Consider the following 27,399-nt stretch of genomic DNA (forward strand, 5'->3'; position numbering starts at 1 on the left):
AAGAAAGTTCTGGTGCCCCCTGGTGGACACTTTACAGAAGGAACACAGAGTCAAGCATTGCAAGACTCTAGCGCACTCTTCTGGCAATGGACAAAAACTGCAATAGTTAATGATTCAGCACTGAATCAAAGCGCAAAAAAAGACTTTACAGTGGTTTAGGAAGAATAGTGTATATATGATATACATAATTTATTTTTGGCAAGTATATTGCTTACATTCAAGCGTTTCAGACGGGACATCTCCCCAAACATGTTTTTAAATCAAACCTCCCGAGTCAGTACACTGGGAAGGCATAATCCATCTCTCAACTGTCAATTAACATCATTTTAATTTAACTTTGTTCTATTAAATTGTCCCTTAAAGCCCGCATTATAAAACTGTACTGGTACACTGAAACATGACGAGGAGAACAGGCCATTCAGTCCGCACCATTTTCCTACCACTAAAATATTCAATGCAAATAAATGGAAGGAAGTTAAATACTATATTCTGTTACAAAGAGAAAGCAGCTGATTCGAGGGGGGGTGGTTTCACAAAGCAGGATAACTGAGTTAGCTGGATAACTGCGGCGTGTAGAACCCAGAACAGATCTTTTCACTTCAGTCCACGGTCTAGATTGGGGTGGGTTCCGGGTTTTAACTCAGCAGTTATCCAGCTAACTCAGTTATCCTGCTTTGTGAAACAGGGCCCAGGTTAAATAGGTTAAGGATTAAGATGAACTAATTTTTTTTAAAAACCAAGGCGACTGGGCCTTTGCAGAACCACAGAGACTCTCGGAATAATATAAAATTCAAACCAGGTTTGTGATTTCTTATGAGCAAATGAATGTGAGATGCTCCATTGCCTTCCCCCAAATTTGTGAAACCCTCACCAACTTGTATACCGCTGGAACAAAACTGAAATTATTCAAACAGTATACAAGCAACACCCCCCCCCCCCCCAACATAGGAAAAAAAATGTTCAGATTTCAGGTCTAAGTGCAAAACACATTAAGTTTGCCAAATGTATTTTTGAACATTAGGACATTTTCTACGTGTACAAGTTTTAGTCAAGTTCAAGGCCAGGTGCTGTGATTTCTTGGACACGCAACCTCCCTCCCAGCCCACAATGTTCACACAACGTTGCTGCCATGTGGTGGCAATGCTGTAACATTGACAAAACATTCCAGTAACATTGCGAGAACCTTTTGCGGTAGCTGGGCTAATGTAGCTAGCACAGGTAGTTCTGCTAAACATTTATACACAAAACGGAAATGTAGGCAACCAATGGGAGCACTGTTCAACAGTTGTACATAACAGTGAATCTGAATTTACGAAGACACCCAACCTCAAGATTACAACTACCCGTTTAAATTGAAAGTACTTAATTTGCAGACCACAGGCCGACTCCGACTAAACATTTAAGTGGACAGTTTCTCAATAGGATTAAGGGTCTCCCAATTTTGATAAGGTCTACAAGTCCTTCAATATTGGCTTCTAATGCTAATGAATAACAATAGATGGGGAGAAAAAAAAAGAAAAAAAATCTAAAATGCAACACTCACCTATCATTAAAAAAATTAATTTGTACACATTTTAAAAATCCCACACCAGATTTTAAGGTAATTTGTTCCCCTTTATTTCGGATTTTTGAAAAACAAATTTGAAGCCCTGCAGGACTTCTAAAATGCAAAACAAAAAACCTCAGAAGGCAAGCCCACAAATTCAGCTAGTTAAGACAAGGACATGACCAAATTAAGGAGGGACGGATGAGGGTGGGGGGGGACAGGGGGCGGCGGGGGGGTAGGGGGGACAAATCTCCACCATGAGGAATGTAGAGGACCGATAGGTGTGTGAGGAAGTGCCTTTTCACAGCTCGCCGCAATCTGTGACCACGATCTTGGCACTGGTCTTGCCGCTGCTGGAACCGTAAGTCTCAACTTTCTTCACGACGTCAAGACCCTCCACCACAGTGCCGAACACTACGTGCTTCCCGTCCAGCCTGGATGAGGGGGGAACAGGGAACAGATTCAGACCTCCTCGAAATGTAGCAAGACCGCAAAAATTTCACCCGGGACAACAGCCATCACATACCACACCACACCCCCCCCCCTCAACCCCATCAAGGCTGCTAAGGTGGGGTGGCTTACATTTGAGCAAGAAATTGAGGGCTTTGCAAGAATACTAACAAATCCAGTGAAGACTTGGTCTGTGCTTCCTGGTGATTGGCCCTGACATCTCAATGCCACAAAGGGGTTTTTAAAACCATCAATGGATCCCACCATTACAAGCCTCTGGCACTCAACGTGCGCACCTCCGCCTGCACACACGAGCTCCGACCGTCCTTACCAGCTGGTCTCGGCTGTGCAGATGAAGAACTGGGACCCGTTCGTGTTTGGGCCGGCGTTGGCCATGGAGAGAGTGCCCGCCCCGCCGTGCTTCAAGGTGAAGTTCTCGTCGGCGAACTTGGTGCCGTAGATGGACTTGCCTCCGGTTCCATTGTGGTTCGTGAAGTCCCCTCCCTTGAAAGACGGAGAAAAGGAGCGTTTCAATTCTGCACGACACAGTGCAAAAGTTAGAGATTCCAAGGCCACAGACTGCCAAAGGACAATCCAAGACTCAAAGCCCACCGCACTAGGCCTACACCCTGGTCTCGATTTCTAGTCCTAGAGCAGCATCTAAATTTCTCAGCTTGGTTGCAAGAGCTGGAGGGATTATTAAGCCTGGAGTGTTCTGAATGGTGAAATGCAGCACATGGTCACACGTGCTGATTATTGCAGGTTCATTTTAATTAATAAATCTGGAAAGGCAGACACAGGTTTGGACCAAATCGGTGGCACTCCAGGTACCAGGAGCTGCCAGCCCGTGGGGCTGAGCTTTTGGGAAGCCATTTTTGAGGAAATTATTAAAATTTGGCGTTCCCCGAGAGATGGGGCTGGCCCTACCTGGCACATGAAACCGGGAATGACGCGGTGGAAGGCCCTACCTGGCACATGAAACCGGGAATGACGCGGTGGAAGGCCCTACCTGGCACATGAAACCGGGAATGACGCGGTGGAAGGCCCTACCTGGCACATGCAACCGGAATGGCGGTGGAAGGCCCTACCTGGCACATGAAACCGGGATCGAGGTGGAAGGCCCTACCTGGCACATGAAACCGGGAATGACGCGGTGGAAGGCCCTACCTGGCACATGAAACCGGGAATGACGCGGTGGAAGGCCCTACCTGGCACATGAAACCGGGGATGACGCGGTGGAAGGCCCTACCTGGCACATGAAACCGGGAATGACGCAGTGGAAGGCCCTACCTGGCACATGAAACCGGGGATGACGCGGTGGAAGGCCCTACCTGGCACATGAAACCGGGGATGACGCGGTGGAAGCTGGAGCCCTTGTAGCCGAAGCCCTTCTCCCCGGTGCACAGGGCTCGGAAGTTCTCTGCGCAGAACAAGCACAGCAGCATCAGCAAACACATTCTGGGCCCTAACAGTCCTGGAGCACAGAACATGCTGGTACGGGTTTAAATATGAAAAAATTAAAAAAATAAATTTAAAAAAATCACTAGAGGCTGACAGACAAGGGGAGAAGGACGGACAGAGGGACAGTAGACAGAGTCTAATACCGAGCCTGTGGAGCTCCTTGGATTCAGAAGTGCTAATTTAGTACAGCCCTTCAGCATTGTGTATATCAACATTTTAAATTAAGGAAAGTGGGTGGGTGGTGGGAATTCAACAAAAAAAATGTACCTGCAGTTTTTGGGACGACGTCAGCTCTCAGCTGTTAAACAGGGGAGGAATAAATAAATAAAATTAGACAGGCAGTCTCACGGCATTTTGCACGCTGGCCAACCACACAAGTCTCAATATAGCAGGAAAAAAAAAACTGGACAAGCCCATTCCATCCTGCAGTCCCCAACATGCTCGACATGCTGGGGAACAGGAATGGGGAAATGACAACACTGGACAGCTGCGGGACGGGGCGCACAGGGGACAGCTGTCAGACACAGGAATGTACACCTGCTCATCATGGGCAGCGAGGGGTATATAATTAATTACTGCCAGTACATTGGCAGTTTCAAGAGGGGACAAAAAAAACTAACTTTAATCTCTAAACTGAACGACAATTGTAATTTTAACCCAGCAAGCCTCCATGGCAAAACGTCCGTTACAGATTATACTTAACGAACAGGTGTTTAATCATGGCATGTATATATATATACACACACATTTTTAATTCGCAAAGCATTACAGCTAGGTAGCTAGCCAGGAACGCGCGTGCAATATTTCCATAAAGTTATATTTCAGAATATAGCGTGCGTCTGTGAAACAATTTACAGCCACACACACAAAAAAAGCCGCCAGGACTATGAAATCACAGCCTCGCGGTGACTGCTCCAATAGCACGTGGTACCATCGTATGCGGCTCCCAAGCCTTGACTAGCAAAGAGCTTCACTGCAGAGCCAACGGACAGAAACCAAGTTTATGACGGCCCGTTATGACAGTTCGGAAAACTCGCATAAAACTTCGATAATCGAACAACTTCGCTACATCTGCACGGAAATTTCACTGACATTACATATTTCCATTCCGAATTAACCAAAGGCTCTCGAGTTTCCCGAGAAGTACGAAGGATGCTCGCCCACCCCTCCCCCTTCCTACAGCTGCACACAGAAGTTTCTAGAACATATTCTTTTGTGTCATGCAGCGCCATTTAACCATTGTAGAAAAGCGGATAGGGTTTTCAAAATGATTCGAGTCAACCTATCTAAAACGAACCACCACCTTTCCCCGAACAATTATTCGGCTATTAATACGTAATCAATGATTTACAAAGGATTGGGGTGTGTAACCTGCACCTCCAGAAATTCGGCGCGCGCTTGTCTCGTCCATGTGCAGAACAGGCACAAGCTAACCCAACAAAGAGGAGCGGCCTGCGCGCGTCCATTCAATGCGCGCTCTTGTGACCGCACTGCGATGAACACAGTGGGTTTATTCTCAGGAAAAGTGGTTAGACGTACAGGTAGTGTTTTAAAATTACCCACAAATTCAGCATAAACAAAATTCTACTTGACAAGCAAAAAACCGCAGATTCCCAAACGCAGCGAAGGTTAGACCAGATTAGTTAGCTGGTAGCTAGATAACGAGTCAAAGTCCCCGCACCGGGGATTCCAAGACCCGGCGATTTCCCCTGCAGCCATTAAGCCGATAACCATTTCGCCAACTTGCGCAAATTTCCCATTTAAGTGTCCAACTAACCCACAAGAGTTATATTTCAGCCCAATTATAACCAGCTATGTTAGTGGGCAAAACCAACCATTAACCAATGGAGCCACCTAACCAGCTTCAGCCAACGAGAGCGTGTCCTCACCAACACCACAGCAACTATTAAAAACGAAAAACGACAGACCTACCAGGATAGCAATCAATAAAACGTTTAGCTATATAACCTCGATATATAATCAGTAGCTTAAGGTGGTGTCCACATTACATGGGCTAGGAAGCGGAATGTGTCCCCCCCCCCCTCCTCGAAGTGACCAGTACTGAACTCAAAGTATGACCATGAAAATGGCGTCCGATTAAAAATGTATCTAAACTGAAGACTTGAATTACCTCGCCGTTAATGCACTGCGGAGGCGAAGCATCACTGAATCGCGGTTTAAATATCAAGCAAGCTAGTCAGATAACCCAACAACCAGAGGAAGAACCGATCGGGTGGCAAATGAATGAATTCCCCAAGCTACACAGTGTTTCTAGTAACGTTACATGCAACCGGCAAGTGTGAAACGTGCATTGCTGGCTAGCCGGTTAGCCGTCAGAGAATGTACCCGCGATATTTATCGTATGCTACCAAACAATTCCTTTTTAATATATGCATCAAATGTGCTTAGCTCCCTGGAGTAAATTAAAGTGATTGAACAGTTAAGGTCAAGTTCACGCTGTAGAAACGAGTAAGCAAGCCAGCATTAGACTGATGTTGTTAGGTAACTGGAATACTGCCGAACGCACAGCCAACAAGCAAGCTACTCAATTATGCAGACTATCCTTGTAAGACTAACTTAACCAATACGCTAAAATCTGTCCATGCAGGTATTAATTCATTAGCTCGCCGAATTGCGTTCATCACATTAATAAATAGCTACATAAACCGAAAATTTTAAATGTCTTGCGAATTAAATACGATACCTTACCTCCATGATAATCCTGCCGACCGCGGTGCTGCCCGCGCTGATATCAAAGTAAACTCTAGGCTTAGACATGATTAAAATAGCAGGATTGCGGTTTCGGGAGAAGCAGTTAAGCTTAGATCCGTGCTACGCTTCGCTTGAATTGGAACAGGAAAAAATGGAACCCTACGGCAATGAATATTTAAGGCCAAACGAAGGAAGCCTTAATACAAACAGACCCAATAAGAATGCTATAGTGTCTGAGTGGCACGGAGCTAACCAAATGAGAGATGACTCTGGCGCTATAAATGATAGCGTTTCTCACAAGACAACCTGCGCGAAAGAGATTCTGGTGATTGACATGTAGACTGTCCTGTAACGTTCAGCAGTTCACTGAGGGCCATATGCTTATCCAATGGAAATTGAGCAAGGGCGGTGGGTGGGCAATGTAATTTGAGCGGTGACGAGGTACCAGCAAAGAAAAATAGCGGTCCGAGATGTACGAGGGTGCATCCCAAGTGACCGCCATTACGGCTCGGGTTTCTTTTTTCGCGGTTACCAGTCCGCAACCACTTTACTGCAGAGATCCATAATGGCGAAAGTTTATTAATCGTTCGAAAATTCTGAACGGAATATATTCTTTATGTGATTGATGGAAGAAGCTCACATCACTTAAATTCATTCCAGGTTTTCACGAAATGCATTTTCAAACGCAGAATATGCGTACTAAAATGTAATGACTCTCATCTACAACATTGCAGCAGTATACAGTCTATGATCCCACCCCATGCAGAAACCACGCCTTTCCGTGAGAAGTGCTGTCTGTAGCGTTGTACAGCATGTTCTAATAGAGTAGCAATGCGTAGTGCTGCTTTGCTTTTGTAGTCTGAAGATTGTCTAATCATTTACCAATTTTACCGCAAAAATTGTGCTCCACTCACAGTAGCCTATAACGTTTTGGACCGGCAAATTATTTCTTGAATTGGCCCTGTACTCCACAAACGGTTCACGTGTTTAAAGTGCAGATTTCAGCTTTTATTAAAAGGGTATTAAAAAAAAAAAAAAAATATATATATATATATATATATTGCTTTCACCGCGTAGAAACTGCAGCACCTTATACAATTGCGCCCCCGCCCCTGCAAGAATATGCAACTCTAGCGAGAATATAAAACTGATTTGATTATATCACAAGTCTTTAGGCACGGCTCCAGTAGCGCCTGACCCCGTGACCACAGCCTGTGACTAAGTGTTAACTGTTAGCGTTCCTAGGATGTAAGCTTTTTTCATTTTTAAAAGATGGTCATTAAATGTGAGATGCTCTCCATTGTTAAGATTTTGAAAGTTGTGTAGTGTACACAAGGCATTAGGCTTACCAAAATCAACTGTTCAGAACATCTTTAAGAAGAAAGAGTTGCACTCAAATAGCATAGGGCCTAGTAGGCCAAGGAAGACCTCTACAGCTGATGATAAAATTTTAAAGAAATTCTCACAATAATGACGAATACCCCCCAAACACCTGTCAACCAGATCCAAAACACTATTCAGGAGGCACGTACCGTGTCAGTACTGTCCACAGAAGACTTCACAGAACTACAGAGGTTACACTACAAGATGCAAACCACTAGTCTGGCACAAAAACAGGACGGCCAGGTTCGTTTTCTGAGCACCTGAACAAGCCTGCAGAAGAAAAGTTCAGAAAAAAGGTCTTGTGTACAGACGAGACCAAGATTCACTTGTGTCCGAGCCATGGCAAGCCATGGTACAGACGAGACCAAGATTCACTTGTGTCCGAGCCACTTGGACACTTCGCCATGGCGAAGATCCAAAGCATACCACCTCACCTGTGTTGGGGGTGTTATTGTGTGCTATGGCTGCCACTGGTACTGGCTGACCTGTCTTCATTGATGATGCAACTGCTGTGACAGTGACTAAAAAATTTATTTCTCAAAATGGTTTCTCAATTTCCAGTTAAATAATGAATAGAAAACTGGCTGTGATGTACACGGAAACGTCAGGCCCATCTGGAGGCTCTTTCGATCTAACGGGAGCTCGGGAAGTTTCAGCCAACGCATTGTAGCACTTGGACCGTGTCCCGAACTGGTTGTTGCACCCAGTTTAGTCGTGCCATAGCCATAAAATTAAGCTATGTTATTACAGTTACTCGTTTGTGTAAGCATCGCCACGTTCCAAACTCAACTGCTGCAGCCTGCAAAACGAGATCCTGCGGCACTTTGAAAAATACCTTAGATGGGCGGGAAAACCAACTTAGCAACACCGGCTACGCATCCGCTGACACTCTCACTGCAGATAAACGAGGTGAGAACTCTTTCTAACCGACATTTCTCCAGCTCTCAATTTCACCTGAACTTGGAAGTTTGATGAACACAAAAAGCGAGAAGGCATCAGGGTACACCAATTATCTTTAATAACATTAATAATATTATTAATAATAATAAAAAAGATGAATATGATACACAAATAACTTGAAATAAAACCCATCGCACATCGTTTTGCTGGGTCGTTATCATACAAACTGCACGTAGCTGACAGTTCCCAGACAGATGTCATAAATAAAAATCAGGCTGAGATAACAATGAACAGAACGGTGAACTCCAATTCTTTTACTTAAGATTCTCTTTGAGAAGAAAGAGATCGATCAAGAGAACGAGGGAAGGGGGAGAGGAACAAAGAGCACCCCCCTTATGCACATTTCTCATAGTGTTTATAATGCATATACACATACATACGTGTAATATGTATGTATGTATGACATGTATGTATGTGTGTGTATACAAACACATTGACACACATATGTGCACATGTGGTTATAGATATACATATGCACACACGCACATATATATACACAACACACTGGGGCAAACAATTATTGTGCTTTAAAAATGACAACAGGAATATTATTATTAGCATCCATTTTCAAATAACAGATTTCTTCCGAGTTCACCCAAGACCCTGTCTTAAATACAGAAAGAGTTCATCAACCGTCAGTCAGCACATCCATTGCATTTATCAGGATTAAAAAGCAGTTGCACAGTTTCCAGTCAGAAATGAAACATTATAAACAGTAAAAAAAAAATAAAAAGTGTGTGTGTATGTGTGTAGGACATGGGGGGGGGGGGGGGGGGGGTGTTGCTTCCGAAGCCAATGCCAAGAGGTGTTGTGTGGGGGGAATAGACTGCATGGGAGCAGGCAGAGGCCCAGCAAGCAGACACAAGCAGAGCTGTTCACTGTCCATTCAGCTTCCAGGTGCCCTCCGACCTCAAGTTTAGCAGCTCGCCGTTTTTATCAAAGATTTGAAAAAAAATAAAAATAAATAGCTTGAAAAAAAAAAAAGATAAAAATTCATCAGACTTTCATCAGAAGGGTTATTACGCAACACTGGCACCCAGAATGCACCCATCTCCGCACTGTCCGGCTCACAGACATGGAGTCCTGCCAAAAAGCCAGGAAGATAAAAGTTCATTTTGAAAAAAGAGAGACAGAGAACAAGCAAGCACAAAGTGGCCTTTTTTTTTTTAAAGCCTGTACAGAGAGGGCCGGACTGGGGAGGCAGAACATTGCCCGTCCCAGGGATAGACCGGGTGTGGTCAGATGTATGCTTCTCACATGGAAACCACAGCCTGAGTCACACATCTCTTCCTTTGTCAAGATGAAGGCTCTACCCAGAGGGGGAAAAAAATCACTGGTATAATTACACTTACGAACTGTTTAACACTTCCTCGTTTGGAAACCATGCAAAGCAGTGTGGGCCATTCGCCTCATGTTCATCTCCTTACAGTGTGACATCAGCAAAGGTCCAAAAAGTTGGTTTATCCAAAAGGGTTTTTTTTTCCCTTCTTCTTTTACATGTTTTATACTGCTTTGCATTGAAAAATAAAAAAGAGCACAAAACTCAGGCTTGTCAAGAAGGAATTTCACCACTTCCTCTACCGGGCTGGAATTCCTCAAGACGCAAGAATGAAATAATTTTATCATTTAGAAACGTCATCTTTCATTAACTCCTCTGACAAAGATAATAGAAAAAAAAGTGGAACATGAATCATCACACAGAGAGCCAGGAGCTCTAAAAAGCGGTTGCCCTACAATCAGTGCAAATCTGTGCACACAGTCATGTGGAGAAACGTAGGCAGGTTGGTAGCACCAGAGGCCCGGAGTTGTTATAAGACGCTAGTCCGCCCAAAAGCTCTGCCACTGTCTTCCTCTATATCACTGCGCTGTTTGGCTAGGGCGTTATTGCGTTGGACTGAAGCCTTCATAGTAAAGATGCCAGCATCTTGTTCGGGCACCTTCAAGCAATGTGTGGTTTATGGTTACAGATCTACAGCCAGGCACAGGCACAGGCCCTGGAGCTCATCGGCAGCCTAGAGAACAGCAGGCACAGACCAAAGGAATCTGCACATACACAATTTACAGGGGCTTCTTCACAGAAAACATAGCTTCGCTGAAACATAGCAGTTCAGCTTCGATAAACGCCTGACGCTGCTTGGGATGCAAGATGTACTTCCGCAACAGGATGAATTGGTGAACTCCCCCCCCCCCCCATTCCCAATACATTCCACTTTCTCTCCTACCATTATCAATGAAGAAATTTCACATCACATTCAATTCACAATCAAATCAAATTGCAATTTTCCTTTTAAGGATTGATGTAAGATTTTAAATTATTCTTTCTTTTTTATTGCTGCTATAGTAAAATTCACACATAATTGGGCGATTTTAAGGATTTCTGAATACACCAGACCAATACCAATGCATTCTGTAACTTCTGGTACAGCACGCAGACTTTGCTAGGCTTGATAATAAATTACATCAACCAGTCGAATTAGGCTGATAAAACTATTGAAATATTTTCATCTTAAGAAGAATTTTTTTTATTTTTGACTTCAGAACAATATTCCATGTCTTTTCAAGAATTGTGGGATATTTGACCACTTTCCACATCTTTTATATGATTTTCCAGAATGAGAATCCTATAATTTCCAACCGCACCTTGTTGACGACCTTCGTTTATCACTGAGGTAATTCAATTTAATCGCCAATCCATTTCATTAAACAACTGACAAAATAGACCCCCATAACAGCATGAATTTAGAGGACACACCTCTAACTGGTACATTTATTTCCTAACGGTAGAAAAAGTTAGTTGGATTGCAACCAGAGGGAAGGAGGTAGAGAGAGAGGGGGAGAGAGAGAGAGAGAAAGAGAGAATGTGCAGGAAACAGAGAGGCAACTGCTAAAAAACAATATTTCTTGACATAGTTCATAGGGAGTCAAACAAACCCTAACATTTTTATTCTTTGAAAGTTTTTTTTTTTTTTCCTTTTCATTTTTTGTCCAGTATTCCCCCCTCCTATTTCTGTAGATTCACAGGGAGCGAGAACGGCGGTTCTTAAACGATTTTTTCCCCCACCAGGCTGCAGACTGAGGGGCGATGAAGAAGCCATTGTGTTCCAGAGGATCATGGGAGATGGATAAAAGGAGGTTGGGGGGGGGTCTCAGTTGTTCTCGAAGAGGGAGAGCAGGTCGTCGTTGCTGTTGTTGGGGAGGTCAGGGGGCCCGAGGTACGACAGGAGCTCGTCCGGGTTGGTCAGCTCCGGTAGCAGCTGCAGCAGAAACAGACAGCAGACAGGCTCTTTAGGCACACCTCCAGGGCTTCACGCCCCCAGGTGCAGCAGAAACAGACAGGCTCTTTAGGCACACCTCCAGGGCCTCACACACCCAGGTGCAGCAGAAACAGACAGGCTCTTTAGGCACACCTCCAGGGCTCCACACGCCCAGGTGCAGCAGAAACAGACAGGCTTTAGGCACACCTCCAGGGCTCCACGCACCCAGGTGCAGCAGGACACTCCGTGTTCACACACAATCACTGGAGGAGAAGTCACAGCGAGACACAGAAAGACACGCGGAGGTTACTCACATCCAGAGAAGGTTCCGGCACCTCGCCTGGTCCTCCTAGCCCAAAGGAACCTTCTGTGTGTAGCCTTGCATTCTGGGAAGGGTTTCGGGGGAGCATGGGTGCCCCTGGGCCTCCAAGATGTGAATTGCCTTGAAGACTCTGATGCTGCTGCTGCTGCTGTTGCTGTTGTTGTTGTTGCTGCTGCTGCTGCTGCTGCTGCTGCTGCTGCTGCTGCTGCTGCTGCTGCTGCTGCTGCTGTTGTTGCTGCAGAGAATTGTGGGAAGGATCCCCACGGCCAGAATGGGACATCTGATTGGGCAGAGAGCAGATAGTTTGTCGGACGGAAAACAGACCTGGTGAGTAACTGTGTGCAGGGCCACGCCTAGGAACAGCTTTATTTACGCACACGGAGAGCAATGAGAAATGTGATGGGAAATATAATGTGAAATGTAACAGGAAATGCAATGCGTTTTGGTAGCGCACTGGATTAGGAGGGCGGCAGTTTCCGCGTCAGTTTTAACACCACAATTCATTCACCAGACCCAGATGTGTGCTATGTAAGTGCTTCCAGTAATGCAGGACTACAGTACGAGCAGCTGTGGATGAGGGTGTCGGCTGAACGGCGGTAACCAAGGTAACGCGCGCAGGGCTGAATCGGCTGAATGGCTGAGAGGAGCGTGAGTGACAGCGGGCGTGTCAGGGAGGCGCCCCGCCCCGTACCTGCGCAGACATGGGGTGCCCCACGGGCTTTTCGGGGGTCAGGAGCCCGCTGGGGAGGTCGGCCTGGTAGGAGAGGGGGGGCGGCCCCGAGGAGAACTCCCCCAGGGTCGGGGTCCCGGGGGTGTTGGGGAAATCCGAGAAGCCGGGCTGGCTGGAGTACCCCGAACCTGGGGCACAGAAGGACACCCGTTACTCCACAGACACGGGGGGTGGGGGTAACACAACGCTCACCAATTACATCACAGATCCACCGGCATATTTCACCAAGGATATGACATTACTGTCAATGCAAGTGCCCTTTTTCTGATGCCACATCTGCCACTGGTGGGAGGGGGCCATGAAATAAATAAAAAATAAAAATTCTATTTTGGGTTTGTTACCCCTTGGTCTCACATGAAGGCCAGCATTCAGCAAGTTCAACGCTACTTGTCGTTTTATTCTGTACAGCCATTTTGGCTCGTCTTTCTCGAGGGTGCCACTGATTTCTGGAGGTTGACTGGCTGTGGTCACCATTAATTAATTTTCTCCTTCGCGGGAAATGCAGCAGCTCAGAGCAGCGTTCTCTCTCAGCCGTTCCCTGCTCCTCACCTTGGCCGGGGTAGTCCGGCGTGCCGCTGCTGCCCCCTGGTGGCCCAGAGGAGTAGGGCGAGGGGGCCGGGCCCAGCGCGGCGATCATCTCCATGACGTTGGGCAGGATCATGTGACTGGGGCTCAGGGTGCGGCAGCGCTTCAGCGCCGGCCCGTCCGGCTCCTCCTTGATGTGCAGGTCGGGTTTTATGGGCACCGGCTTCCAGCTGCACACCGGATCGATCGTGATCTCCTCAAACTCCGAGCTGGGGGAGGGGGCAGGGGAGGGGCGGGGGGAGGCGGGGGAGGGGGACAGGGAGGAGGAGGGGGGGTGGGGGAGGGAGACAGGGAGAGAAAGAGAGAAAGGGAGGGGGGAATTTTGCAGGAATGAGAAACAGCCAGAAAGGAGGGGAGCAAAGAGTGCTTAAGAAAACAACGCAGAGTAATACTAGGGAATGTTACTGAGGACACGATGCTCATGGAAAATATGAGCTACGTGCAACGGGAGGCCAAATGTAATAAAGGGCAAAATTACAATCCCAAAGATTCAATCTAAAAAAATAAAAAAAAGTTATTTTGCCATCCCTGATACCCAGAGAAATGGGTTAAACTCACTTCTGGATGTAGATGAGGATTCCCAGCATGTACTGGTCCACTTCCAGACCCTCCAGAAGAGCGGTTTTACTGCGAGGGAGGAGACAGACAGACAGAGAGAGGAGCAGTGAAGTCAGGACCCACGGCTATGGACACAGAACACAGGTTTTGGGCACAGAACACAGGCTTTGGGCACAGAACACAGGTTTTGGGCACAGAACACAGGCTTTGGGCACAGAACACAGGCTTTGGGCACAAAACACAGGCCTGCGGCACAGAACACAGGATTTGGGCACAGAACACAGGTTTTGGGCACAAAACACAGGCTTTGGGCACAGAACACAGGCTTTGGGCACAGAACACAGGCTTTAGGCACAGAACACAGGCTTTGGACACAGAACACAGGTTTTGGGCACAAAACACAGGCCCTCAGCACAGAACACAGGCTTTAGGCACAGAACACAGGCTTTGGACACAGAACATAGGTTTTGGGCACAAAACACAGGCAAAGAACACAGGTTTTGGGCACAAAACACAGGCACAGAACACAGGCCCTCGGCGGGCAGGGCGCCCTTGGGAACGGTGACCGGCAGGGAGGCGGTCGTCACGGCGACGTACTTGCACACAGGACAGCGCCAGGTTCCCCTCTCGCAGTTGAGCTGCAGGTAGGACTCCAGGTCGAAGCACTGTATGTGCCGGCAGTCGTGGCCGCGGGCGGGCAGCTGGATGCGCCGGAAGGTGATTGGACACTTGAGCGAAACCCTGATGGCCGTCTGCTCCACGCCGTCCTCTCCGTTCAGCCCGGGGGTCCCAGGGATCGTGCCACTGCTGAAGTTCCTCTTTACTGGGGGGTTGGGGGCAAGAGCAGGGGGTCAGAGAGAGAGAGAGAGAGAGAGAGGTGGCCCTCCTCACAAGGAAGAGAAACACAGGCCAGCCAGAACAGCCACAGACACGCATTTCCCACCCAGCCAGTTTCGTGTATTCAGATGAAATGACCAAAAACAATGCAAATGCAACCGTAAAGGCCGTTTGCATCGGCCAAAGATCGCTTCAAATGTTTTTTAAAATCCTCCCCAGTGGAAAAACACACATCCAGCATATATTTGCTTTGCAGACAGCGCTGAAATGGCTGTGAGGCACTCTGGCTGGGTAAGAGATCTTTCTAGTCAACATTCTAGTTTGAGGTCATTCTTGTGCACTTTCTTTAGTTGCTCACCGCTTTATTGTTGTTAGATCCACCCTCCCCCCCCCCTTCCAACCCCACCCCAGCCCAAGAGGTTTGTCTCTAGTCAGGCTGCCCATTTAAATAAGACCTAAGTGACCTGCCTGGTCAAGTAAAGGGTTAAATATGTTTTTTAAGCATCAATGCGTAACACACTGAGAGCGCAGGTACACTTACTCTTCGTCACGCAGTGTTCCGCCGGCAGCAGCCTCTTCTTCATCAGGCCCTGCAGCACAGAGCGCACGGACGGCCTGTGCACCAGCTGCAGCACGAACAGGTGCGACTGCGCAGACACAGGGAGAAACACAGGTGAGACTGCGCGCACACACACAGGGAGAAACACAGGTGCGACTGCGCGGACACAGGGAGAAACACGGGTGCGACTGTGCAGACACAGGGCTGTGTGTGGGAGAGGGGGCGTGACTCACACAGCATTAGGCTGTAGCTGTGCTCTGATTGGCTGTGTGTGGGAGAGGGGGCGGGACTCACGCAGCAGCAGGCTGTAGCTGTGCTCTGATTGGCTGTGGTGGGAGAGGGCGGCTCACACAGCATTAGGCTGTAGCTGGCTCTGATTGGCTGTGTGGAGAGGCGGACTCACACAGCAGCAGGCTGTAGCTGTGCTCTGATTGGCTGTGTGTGGGAGAGGGGGCGGGACTCACACAGCAGCAGGCTGTAGCTGTGCTCTGATTGGCTGTGTGTGGGAGAGAGGGCGGGACTCACACAGCAGCAGGCGGTGACGGTGATCTGGATGGTGTTCCTCCCCGGCTGGCACACGTGCTTCAGGTGAAGGGGCTTGTGGGAAGTCTTGTTGTCGCCGCGCTCGATGGTGAGGGGCGTGGCGTTGACGCTGACCTGCACCGACGCCGGCCAGTTTGTGTTCATCTGCCGGTCCTCATGGTGATAGCACTTAAACTGCAGCTCCAGGTCCGGCCTGCACACACACGGACAGACAGACAGACAGACACACACACGCACATGCATGCATACACACACACACAGACAGACACACACAGGCACACACACACACACACACACAGACAGACACACACAGGCGCGCACACACACAGGCACACACACACACAGGCACACACACACACACGGACAGACAGACAGACATACACACACACACACACACACGCACATGCATGCATACACACACACAGACAGACACACACAGGCGCGCGCACACACGCAGACACACACAGGCACACACACACACACAGATAGAGAGAGACAGACAGACAGGTCACAGGGGGGCACAGGTGCATTCGAGAGAATAAAAAACCTCACTGAGGTTCTCGACCGCCACAATGTGGCAGCGGGAACGGAGGCTGACCTCATCATGAGCGTCTTGTACACGGAGTCGCGCAGCTGGAAGACGTGGTTGCTGACCGCCAGGTTGTGTTCCAGGCGGAAGGGGTCCAGCACCACCCCGTCCCGCACGGGGAAGGTCAGGCGCAGGTCATCGCTGGGGTTCCCTGCGGGGGGGGGGGGGGGAGGGAGAAGGGGGGGGTCAGTCTCTCTCTCGCCACAGATTTATTAATGACAGCTGAAGGCTGAAGACAGACAGCGAGTACCTGAAGCAGAAATGATATTCAGTCTGAGGAGCACGTGTGTGGGAATGAACACCAACACTGGACCAAGGCAGCCTGGGGCAGCAGCTCGACCAGCGGCTCCCAGCCCCGCTCCTGGAGCTCTACCATCCTGTAGGTTTCCACTCCAACCCTAATTTGACTCTAGTGATTGGCAGCTCGGTGAGATCTCTAGCTGTTGAGCTAGGTGAGCTTTGTTAGGGTTGGAGTGAAAACCTACGGGACGGTAGATCTACAGGAACAGGGTCGGGAACCCCTGGGCCAGGCAAAAGCTCAAGAATTCAGGTCTGACACGCCTGAACTGAAGACATAACCGATAACAGACCCTAACGATACAACAACAGGCACACACACACACCCTCCATGTAGAGGAGAGAACCCTGCCTGCAGAGGAGCACGTTCACCTGTAGGGGGCGCCTGCAAGGAGCTCATGTTGGGCTTGATGTCGGGGAGGAATGGCGATTTGACGTCCTGTCCAGGGGACATGTAGGGGGGCATGGAGCTCCCGGGGGTCATGGGGGGCGTGGGGTTCCCCGGGAGAGGGGAACTGGGGTACCCTGGCATCGCCCGTCCCGGCTGAGGAAGAGGAGGAGAAAGGTAAGAGACCGTTTCAGCTCCCAGCTAGGGAACTGCACAGAACAGTGAGCATGAAACAGGGTGTCTCTCATCAGAGAAAGACTCTGTCCTGATGGCTTTAATGAACCAGTGGAGTACCATCAGCCACAGTGACGGTACATCACTGGCGCAAACACACACACACGGTGACACACACACACACACACACACACACCACACGCGGTAACACACACACACATGGTAAAACACACACACACACACACACACACACACCACACGCGGTAACACACACACACACACACCACACGCGGTAACACACACACACACGGTCACATGGTCTCACACACACACACACACACACGGTAACACACACACAAACGGTCATATGGTCACACATGCACCACGCATGCACGCACACACACACACACACACACACGGTCACATGGTCTCACACACACAGTCTCACACACACACACACACAGTCTCACACACACACACACAGTCTCACACACGCAGACACACTCTCGTCTGTGTGACCCACCCCGTTGACGGCTGCCTGGCTGAAGGAGCTGTAGCCTCCTCCTCCTCCCCCGCTGGCGCCCCCTGCTGTCAGCGCTCCCAGGGCGCCGGGCTGCCCGTTGAACTGCTCGGCCTGAGAACACAAACACGCCCGCCTCATGACGCGCCGCAGGGTTGCTCAACGCCGTACTTTAGACCCCCGCCCCCCCCGTCCCCCCCTCCCTCCCCCGCTCAGTTAACAAACAGGCGAAACCACAACCTCACAGCCTCTCTGCTCTTTCCCCTGCTCTCTGGCTGCAACAAACCGCAAAGCTCTCACACACACACAGACACCAGCCAGGCGCAGGGGCCATCAAAGGTGCAGGTAGCGCTAATGTAGCGTAACGCTAGGGACGCTATTATATAACACAAAAGGGCTGAGGGAGCTATTCAAACAGTTTAATAAAACTAAAGTTAAACGGTAAGTAAAAAATGTTTTACTTTGTTCATTCCTACATAACTAATGTTAGTTATGCAGTTACAGAACTACTCATATTGGAGTTCTCTCCAGTATTCAGATCATCACAGTGTGTAAGCGTTAGTGAGAGTGTTTTGTATTGTTTGTGCATGACTGTGTCTATGTGCATGAATGGTTTTTGGATTAAAAAAAAAAAAAGTAACTGGTCAAAAAATGAATATACGTCCCAAAGAAACTACATTCAGTTCAGTTTCCTGGTCTGAAAACAGAAAGTAAAAAATAAAAATCCATGTACCCACCTTGTAGTACTGCCCCGGGTTTCCGGGGCCCGGTGGGTACTGCCCCATGTTGGCCTGCTGCAGGGGCATCCTCCCGGGGTAGGAGGGGGAGGGGGCGGACCGTTGGGGCCCGGGGCCATGGTACTGCATGGGCTGCCCTGGGTAAGGCCCAACACTGCCCATTCCCGGCCCGTACTGTTGCCCCGGAAACGGCTGAGACGAGCAGAGAGGAGGGACACCGAGCTTCACACTGAACTTTACACAGAACCGCACGTGGTCCTTCACAGTAAACTTTACACAGAGCAGCACGCTATCTTTCACAGTAAACTTTACACAGAACAGCGCTGCACGAATTAGAGTTCCTTTACACAAGTTCAGAACTTTATTCACAACACGAACCGCACGCTGTCTTTCACAGTAAACTTTACGAATTTCACAGTAAACTTTACACAGAACCGCACGTGGTCTTTCACAGTAAACGTTACAAGTTTCACAGTAAACTTTACACAGAACCGCATGCTATCTTTCACAGTAAACTTTACGAGTTTCACAGTAAACTTTACACAGAGCTGCACACTGTCTTTCACAGTAAACCATGTATAAACGTTCGAGTTTGCACAGTAACTTTACAACAGAGGGCTGCGCATGCCTAGTCTTTCACAGTAAACTTTACGAGTTCACAGTAAACTTTACACAGAACCGCATGCTGTCTTTCACAGTAAACTTTACAGAACTGCACACTGAAATGCAGACCGCACAACTACACATTTCTATGCCAAAAGGAAAAAAAAACAATGCAAACTCACCTCAGAGTTGTACGAGCGTTTGAGGCCCTGCTGGGGGCGGGGGGGCCCCTGGTGGCCCCCGGCGTAGCCCGGGTGCTGGGGCAGCCTCTGGCCCTGGGTGGTGTACATGGGGCCCATCGAGGGAGGGCGGGAGGGGACCATCCCCGTGGGGGTCATCCCAGGGGGGGCCCGGGGCCCAGACTGCTGCAGGAACTGGCTGTTGTAGGAGGAAGCCCCGCCCATCTGTGGAAGGAGGTGGTAGACATGGCGATGACCCAGAGCACCGGGGCAGGCTACAAACACAGCCGAGCAGCTGAGGGGTTCAGGAGCCACAGGACCTGGACTTACACAGGGCCCCTGAGTCTACTCATCACCCAACAGACACAAGGCCGAACTCAAAGCAAACACGGGAACTCAGTGAGAAATCAGGGTGGATTTAAAAAGCTTGATCTCCTGCTGCGACCGACGCCTCGCTTCCCGAGAGCACCAGCGAGACCCACTGTCCCGCTTACGGCCAGGCGGCAGTCATTCCTCTGACTGGCCAAGAGGAGGCGCCACACCACTGGCCAAGCAGAGCATAAGCAGCCCAGACGAGACTGCTCTCTACAGGTCACACCACAGCGTGACTCCTAGGGCAGCCAGCTACGAAACCCAAATACGAACCCTGAGCGCGGTTACTTTCTGAACCATGACCCCATCTGCTGTCTGCAACCCTCTCTCCGCTTTCCCCGCCTGAATAAAGTTTTTTAAAAACACACTACAGGAGGAAGAGCTGTTCTGAGCCAATAAGATGTGCAGGAGGGATGCATGTGACACAGTAATGTGCTGGAGCAGCACGCCGGTGTGTCAGAGAGCTTCACACCAGCTCTAGTGCTCTGCTGCACCCTGCACATCACAGGAGATAAGCAGCAGACGGACAGACGGACGGACAGAGAGACAGACAGATCCCTACCTGGCCATAATTCAGCTCCTGGTTCTGCTTCTCCTGTATGGCGGCAACCGTTGCCGTGGCAGTGGCCGTCGCCGTGGCGGCGGCTGCTGCCACGGCTGCGGCGGCGGCCGCCTGGGTAAAGTCCGTGGGGGGGCGGACGCCGTGGGGGGGCATGCCCATGGACCCCCCTCCATTATTAGGGTAGCTGTGGACGCAGAAAGACTCATTTAAGTCACATGACTACAGAAGAATACAGTCACCATGTGACACAAGCTATGACAATTGACGAAATGAGCATCTGAGGTAAACAGTTCTCTAGTCAGGCTCCCTGGTTCTGCACAAACTGAAAATGAATCGATGGTAACCATGGTAGGGGAAAAAAAAGGAAAATGCTGAAATGTTCCTTATTTTCTCAGGATTTAAGGACGGTTTTCCGCGCTGGTTTTCTGAAAGAGGTTTTCCTGAGAGAGCCCCGCTCTGTGTGCGCTCCGAGCTCGTCAGACGGAGGAGCGTCGCCCCGCGGAGCACGACCTGCACGACTCAGAGGCCGCTCCGCTACGCTAACGAGCCTGTCTGCGGCGGCACGACCGAGCGCCGAGCGTGCGCGGGCGGCCGGTGAGTCACAGGCAGGGGGCGGGACTCCCCCTCCGTCTCTGGCCGCGCTGATGCTGCTCTGACGTGTCCCCGCCTACACGCGGTGCGGCGGTGAGCTCCCCGTGGAAAGGGTGTGTGGGCAGCACACGCTCTTGTGCACACACACGCACACACACACACACACACACACAGGCAGTCACATGCACGCACACACACACACACACACACACACACGCACGCACACACACACACAGGCAGTCACACGCACGCACACGCACACGCACATGCGCACGCGCACGCGCACGCGCACACACACACACACACACACACACACACACAGGCAGTCACATGCACGCACACACACACACACACACACGCACGCACACACACACAGGCAGTCACAGGTGCACACACTGGACCCGGCTTAATCGTGTACCCTCACCTGCCCCCGTACCCCGGGCCGGCTGGGTAGCCCCCGCCCTGGCGCCCGTACAGGCCCTGCTGCATGTACCCCTTCCCGGGCTCGGGGTACCCCTGCTGCCCCATGAACTGCGGCGAGTTCATCCCCGGGCTGCTGCCCGGCATCATGTGACCTCCAGCGGAGTTCCCGCCAGGACCCATGGGAGCGCCCAAAACCTGCGGGGGGGGGGGGGGGGAGGGAGGGGAGAAGAAGGAAGGGGAGAGAGAGAGATGAGAGAGAGTGAGAGGGGGGAGGGAGGACAGAAAGGTAAGGGGGAGGGGGGGGGAGAGAGAGAGAGAGAGAGAGAGAGAGAGAGAGGGCGGGGAGGGAAACACTTACAAATTAGGCACATGAAGCTTTAAACTGTACGTGCACAATGCAACAGTTTGGCTTCGTTCAGAAAAAGCCGCATTCAGGCTTAGCGTTTATCCGCTGAGACAGACGGAAGACTTCAGACGAACGGCCTCAGCGAAGCTCGGTAACCCAGACGACGTTCGCCTGCTGAACAGCACGCTGTCACACACACCGTATTCCCACCTCCGATGTGCTCCAAACTCTAAATGGACGCAACATCTCGACTGAAGTCCAGATCACAGAGCACCAGCGCTGCATCCGGACAGCCCTCGTTCACATCCCGTCAGCACGGGGTCACTGGGTCTGAACTCGGCATCATTTAGCCATCAGCAGTCTGACAGGCAGCCCGACTTCAGCAAGCGGGCATTCGCAGATGTGCAGACAGAGAGAAATATGCTTTCTACATCTCTGCATATTGATGCTGGAATTACTTATTTTTTTAAATACCAAGATACGGCATTTGCTTAAAACAATACAGACAATCCAATAATACATTTTCCACGGAGGACAGCTTCATTTCGCGACGCTGTGACCAGAGCACAGCGGGAGAGGGCCTCCCCCACGCGCAGAGCTCTGTGTGAGCAGCGCTAGCTCCAAAGAGGAGGCTATTTTTAGCGCTAGCGAGCGTTTGATCCTCGACGGTGGTGATGTCATCCGCTTCCGGTGAGCCTTACCTGGCTGGGCGAAGGATTGGTCACCCCCCACACTGTGGTTACCACGGAGAGGGAACCGGCCGGCTGATTGGTTCCTTGCTGCCAGGAGACAGGGTCATACGGGTAGGAGCCGTCGCTGTGGAGGAGAGGGACGGACGGGGATGAGGAACGGGGAGAGAGACGAGGCCCGCACTGATCCAGCGCCGTTAAAACATGACCCTTTATGAACGCCAGGGGATTAGGGCTGGACGCAGTGCCACCCACCCCCCCCCCCGGGCCAGCGTGGGTCCCTGTGCCTGCGCGTCGCATGAAGAGGATTTTTTAAATCCTTCACAAGTGATTATGATTTGCAGGTTTTTTTTGTCCCAGCAGTGCGGCTGGGAGATTGTGAGCGTATGCGTGTGCTCACGTCTTAATGAAAGCTGCTGCATTATAAAAACATATACAGGGAGGGTTTTATAAAAGACCATATGTGCACATGCAGGATGATCACAACAGTATATGAGGGATCTGTGTGTGTGTGTGTGTGTGTGTGTGTGTGTGTGTGTGAGTCGGTGTGTGTGTGTGTGCGTGTGTGAGTGTGTGTGTGTGTGAGTCTGCGCGCGCATGTGCATTTTTGACTTATGTTTGTCACATGCCCGGAGTACTCTGCAAAATGTTTCCATGGAGACACTGCCGTTACTTGGATACGGGTAAGAGCAGTATTGCCAAGAGAGAAGTGCACGTGCGTGCGTGTGTGTGTGTGTGTGTGTGTGTATGAGTGTGCGAGACCTTTGTGTCTGTGTGGAGTGTATGTGTGTGTGCAGGCGAGTGTGTGCGCATGTGTAAGAGATATGCAGGTGTGTGTGCGTGTGCGCGTGCGCGTGTGTGTGTGTGTGTGCGTGTGTGTGTGTGTGTGTGTGTGTGCGGTGTGTCAGTGTGTGGTGGTGCGTGTGTGCGTGGTGTGTGCTGTGTGTGTGTGTGCGTGTGTGTGTGGCTGCGTGGTGTGTCGTTGCCTGTGTACCTATACTGGATTAAACAGGACGGCTCTAACCATCCCGCTTTGCGTTCTGTAATCAGCCTGGATGCACAGAGCAGGGAAAGAGCCTGACGCAGCAGAGTTCAGTCTAAGAACAAAGGCCTCAGCAGGAGCTAAACAAGACCACAACAAGACCGCACTCCAGCCCACGGCAAGGTGAGGAGGTGAGGGAGGCCGGCGGTCACTTTATAGACCACAGTTATTAAATTCCAAACACATGACCTTGTGTGGACCCCAAACCTCAGTAAAATGGTGAGGCAGGACTGCACACTTGCAACTGGGGGTTTCTGTCCAGTTCCTCTGCTCTCCTCAACCCCCTCCCCGGATGTCCGGCCCCCTCTGCAAACAGGAAGCTGCCAACCCTGAGCCGGGCCCTCCAGCCGCCTACCGTAGGGGATGTGAGGACACACAACACTGGCCAGCCAATCAGAGTCCACGCAGTGTCTGCGCGGGTTAAGCTAAGCTCTCTGTGTGCAAAGTTCTTCTCTGACCCTCTCTTTTAACTTTCCTTTCGATTCGTATAATTCTCACCGTTACGTTCACAACTTTTCCTCTCCCCTGCCTCGTGTTCTACACGCCTGACTTTCTCTCATCGTACCTCACACCGAAGAGGAAAGCCACACTAAACACTAAATTTAAAACACAGGAAAGAAGTCTCTGACAGAGCACTTTTCCAAGTAGACGAAACGGTGTTCGAAAAGAGAAATGTTCTCTGCTGAAAGCAGAGGTGGCCTGTGATTGGCCAACGGCACGTTCCGTGGATGTGGTTGGCCAGTCAAGGAGGGATCCAGCACACTGTGGGTCCCAGGGGAACAGGCTGGGGGTGTGTGTGTGTTGTGGGGGGGGGGGGTCACTGACCTGTGTGGCGTTGGAGGCAGGGCAGGTTTCATGGAGTTGATGGGGTTCATCGGAGGGGCGTTGGGGTCAGCACGGAGCCCCAAAAACTCCTCAACCCAACAGGCAGCCTAAAAAAAACAAAACAAGAGCAGGGTTTACCCTCCAGCACCCTCAGCGGCGGGACACTGGCACACAGTCAGCCGAATCCTCGGCAGGAGGAGGCGTTTTACCCAACATCGCACACCTGGACCTCGCCGTGGCCCGAGGCAGAGTCGTCTTCCTGACACCACAGAAATCCACGTCTCACGACATGAATACCAGAGGACCCCCCCCCCCCAAAAAAATACTCTGCACCCGTTCTCACATAACTCACAGCTCTGCGGACCGAGCAGCACCCCGCCGAACCGGGACGGGCCCGGAGCAGACGGACATCCACGTGCACCGAGACACGCAGCCTGAACAATTCGGCAATCGGGTGAAGGTAACCGAAAGCACCTCTCTCTCACGCACACACCACGAGCCGTTCCAGAGCCGCAGATCAAAGTGCAGGAGACTCTCTGAAACCAGAGCTGCCGGAAACAGGAAATCAGCCTCTCAGATTTCATTTTTCCAGGGTCTCCAATTCACTGAGCTGCGCACACTGCATCGCAAACGAATGAACGAATGAGGAAAGCCAACTACTCTGCGGGAGGGGGGGGGGGGGGGGGGGGGGGGGGGGACGGAGAGGAAGGGCCGATCGAGGCCGGAGCCAGCGATATCATTAGCAGCATGAAGCTAATAAATGCATGTGTGTGTGTGTATATGGACAGGTAATAGAGCCATAATGGAGCCGTAATGGATCCCAGTACAGATTGCACTGGAGTCCTTCCCAGAGATCATTGCAGCAGCAGAAAGGCAGGAAAAGGCAGGTAACGGAGCCGTAATGGATCCCAGTGCAGACTGAGCGGTGGGAGGCAGGTCAGGTGACTGAGCTGCAACCCTTCCAGAGGGAGTGACATCACAATCCTGGCCAGCATCGTCATACTCGGACACGTCCGCGCAGGTAACTGCACCCCCGCACCCCAGACCCCCCCCCCCCCCTTTTTTTCCCGCAGTGGTTGGTTCTGTCAGGCATCGGGCTGTTCTAGGGGAGCAGGGTGAGGCATTCGCCTGGACACACTGAAGCAGGCGGCCGAGGACCCGGGGGGTGGGGGAGTGGGGGGGTGGTTTAGCTGAGTGCCCCGCCCCCCCTCCCTCCACTGCAGCACCGGGAGCGTGTCAAACAGAGCACGTGCGCTCTCAGGCGCTAACACGGACCCTGCCGCTCCTGAGCTCAAACTGCTCACACAAACACACACAGACACAGACACAGACACAGACACAGCAGACACAGACAGACACACACACACACACAGACACACAGACACACAGACACACAGACACACAGACACACAGACACACACACAGCAGCTTAGGGCTATAAATAGCACACGGATTACAACAAAAAAAAAAAGGCAGGAAAAAAGAAAAGAAATGAAATGAACGTTATGAGAAAGATAGAGCTGCGGGGGGCTGGGGCTGACGCTCGCGTCGACCGGGGGAGAGATGGCAGGCGCGCGCGCGGGTCGTGTTGGGGGTCTCTGCGCTCTTTTGTGGTAGCGCTCCGGCCCGCCCCCCCCCCTCCGGCTTTCCGCCACATCTCAGGGATAAACGCCATTAACTGACACGCTCGTCTGTGAGTGACATCGTTCCCTTTCCACCCCCCCTCCACTCCTCTCCCTTCCCTGTCACTCTCTCACTCTCTCTCTCTCTCTCAAGATGTAGGTCAGACAGCCTGCAGCTTGAAAGATGGTTGGTGTCATGCCTGAGTGTTCGTGTGAAGTGATGACGTGTGTGTGTGTGGTGTCTGGCGTGTGTGGTGTGTGTCTGAGCGTGTTGTAGGTGTGTGTGTGTTGCGTGTGTGTGGCTGATGCTGTGTGTGTGTGTAGGTGTGTGTGTGCGTGTGTGGTGGGGGGGGGTTGGGGGGAGTGAAGGACACCCACAAGGATAATAAGTGTGAGGAGACAAACCTGCAGGCAGCGTGTTGGAGAGTACAGCAACAGCGGGGGGGGGGGGGAGACAGTGAGGGAAGGAGAGAGAGAGGGACGGACAGAAAAGAGGATGAGGAGAAAAAGAAAGTGCTCAGCTCATGTGACTACTGCAGATGAGCCTGCACACCAGCATTCACAACCTCAACACTGTCCGGCACAGCAGTCCTACACACACACACATACACACGCATGCGCACGCACACATACACATACACACGCACGCACGCACGCACACGCACACACACACACACACACACACACACACTCACATACAAACACGCACGCACACGCACACACATACACTCACATACATACACACGCACACACACGCACACGCACACTCTCTTCCAATGACTGAGCCGAAGGTGAGACCTAAAATACCGGCGACACAGCAAAAAATAAACGAGGCAGACATTTTAAAAATGCGCCTGCGTGTACAAACAGGAAGTGCACGGACCCTGGGATCTATGGTGAGCCACTTACAGCCACTCCAGACAAACGGCAAACAGCGCCCCACCAGACCCGCCAGACCCGGAGTACGGGAGCTCTAAGCGCTTAGCGCTACAAGGACAGGGGTCATAGCGAGAGAGACCCCCCCCCACCCCACGCAGCCCCCCAGCACGCCGGGCGCAGAGACACGCAGGCAGTAGGCCAGGCGATCGAGCTCCGTGTGCACGTCTGCCCCCTCACCACAGAGCGGCCCCGTCCCGACAAGCAGGCCCCCCCCCCGAGTTTCACCTACGAGCTCAGCGGTGCTGCAGCAGAGAACACCCCCCCCCCCCCTCACCTGAACCCCCCACCCCCAACCACCACCCCTCCCCGAGCAACACTTCACAGCACAGCCTGTTCCTGCCCCGAATGAAGGAGACTCTTCCTCATTACACTCCTCCTCTCCCGCTTGTCGCTCTCTGTCCCCCAACCCTTCCCTCTCTCTCTCTGTCGCCTACTCCCTCTCTCTCTCGGTCTTCCTCTCTCTGTCTCTCCCCCTCCCCTCTCCCTTTCCCTATCCCTCTCTCTCACCCTCTGTCCCCCTCTCCTCTCTGTCCCTCTGTCCCCCTCTCCCTCTCTGTCCCCCTCTCTCTCCCTCCTCTCTCTCCTCCCCCTCTCCTCTCTG

At 51.0% G+C, this 27,399-nt stretch overlaps 2 protein-coding genes across 5 annotated transcripts in view; both read right to left on the bottom strand.

Moving 5' to 3' along the window:
* Nucleotides 1–1,593: 1,593 nt before the first annotated feature.
* Nucleotides 1,594–6,363, bottom strand: LOC135264649 (peptidyl-prolyl cis-trans isomerase-like). 2 transcript variants are annotated; one of them, XM_064353414.1, is made up of 5 exons: nucleotides 6,167–6,363; nucleotides 3,725–3,755; nucleotides 3,328–3,416; nucleotides 2,328–2,500; nucleotides 1,594–1,980 (listed from the first exon to the last, which is right to left on the bottom strand). In XM_064353414.1, exons 1-5 carry the CDS (start codon nucleotides 6,233–6,235, stop codon nucleotides 1,848–1,850), a joined length of 495 nt encoding a protein of 164 aa, XP_064209484.1. In that variant the 5' UTR covers nucleotides 6,236–6,363; the 3' UTR covers nucleotides 1,594–1,847. The 2 variants fall into 2 exon arrangements, with proteins under 2 accessions (XP_064209484.1, XP_064209486.1); XM_064353416.1 differs by lacking the exons at nucleotides 3,328–3,416; nucleotides 3,725–3,755; nucleotides 6,167–6,363 and adding an exon at nucleotides 2,924–3,039.
* A 2,184-nt stretch (nucleotides 6,364–8,547) lies between these two features.
* Nucleotides 8,548–27,399, bottom strand: part of LOC135264629 (zinc finger MIZ domain-containing protein 2-like) — a 39,198-nt gene continuing 20,346 nt past the window's right edge. For all 3 annotated transcript variants that reach the window (XM_064353367.1, XM_064353366.1, XM_064353365.1), the window contains 17 exons: nucleotides 24,238–24,344; nucleotides 22,383–22,497; nucleotides 21,337–21,530; nucleotides 20,322–20,505; nucleotides 19,391–19,612; nucleotides 18,606–18,797; nucleotides 17,872–17,982; nucleotides 17,159–17,330; nucleotides 16,499–16,640; nucleotides 15,883–16,093; nucleotides 15,340–15,445; nucleotides 14,559–14,784; nucleotides 13,962–14,030; nucleotides 13,368–13,612; nucleotides 12,780–12,946; nucleotides 12,081–12,368; nucleotides 8,548–11,766 (listed from right to left, as the gene is read on the bottom strand). In XM_064353367.1, the coding sequence (XP_064209437.1) occupies nucleotides 11,659–11,766; nucleotides 12,081–12,368; nucleotides 12,780–12,946; nucleotides 13,368–13,612; nucleotides 13,962–14,030; nucleotides 14,559–14,784; nucleotides 15,340–15,445; nucleotides 15,883–16,093; nucleotides 16,499–16,640; nucleotides 17,159–17,330; nucleotides 17,872–17,982; nucleotides 18,606–18,797; nucleotides 19,391–19,612; nucleotides 20,322–20,505; nucleotides 21,337–21,530; nucleotides 22,383–22,497; nucleotides 24,238–24,287 (2,802 nt within the window). In that variant the 5' untranslated portion in view covers nucleotides 24,288–24,344 and the 3' untranslated portion in view covers nucleotides 8,548–11,658. The remainder of the gene's footprint in view (nucleotides 11,767–12,080; nucleotides 12,369–12,779; nucleotides 12,947–13,367; nucleotides 13,613–13,961; nucleotides 14,031–14,558; nucleotides 14,785–15,339; nucleotides 15,446–15,882; nucleotides 16,094–16,498; nucleotides 16,641–17,158; nucleotides 17,331–17,871; nucleotides 17,983–18,605; nucleotides 18,798–19,390; nucleotides 19,613–20,321; nucleotides 20,506–21,336; nucleotides 21,531–22,382; nucleotides 22,498–24,237; nucleotides 24,345–27,399) is intronic.

The sequence above is a fragment of the Anguilla rostrata genome, chromosome 10, assembly GCF_018555375.3.
Source record: "Anguilla rostrata isolate EN2019 chromosome 10, ASM1855537v3, whole genome shotgun sequence".
NCBI classification, from domain to species: Eukaryota; Metazoa; Chordata; class Actinopteri; order Anguilliformes; family Anguillidae; genus Anguilla; species Anguilla rostrata.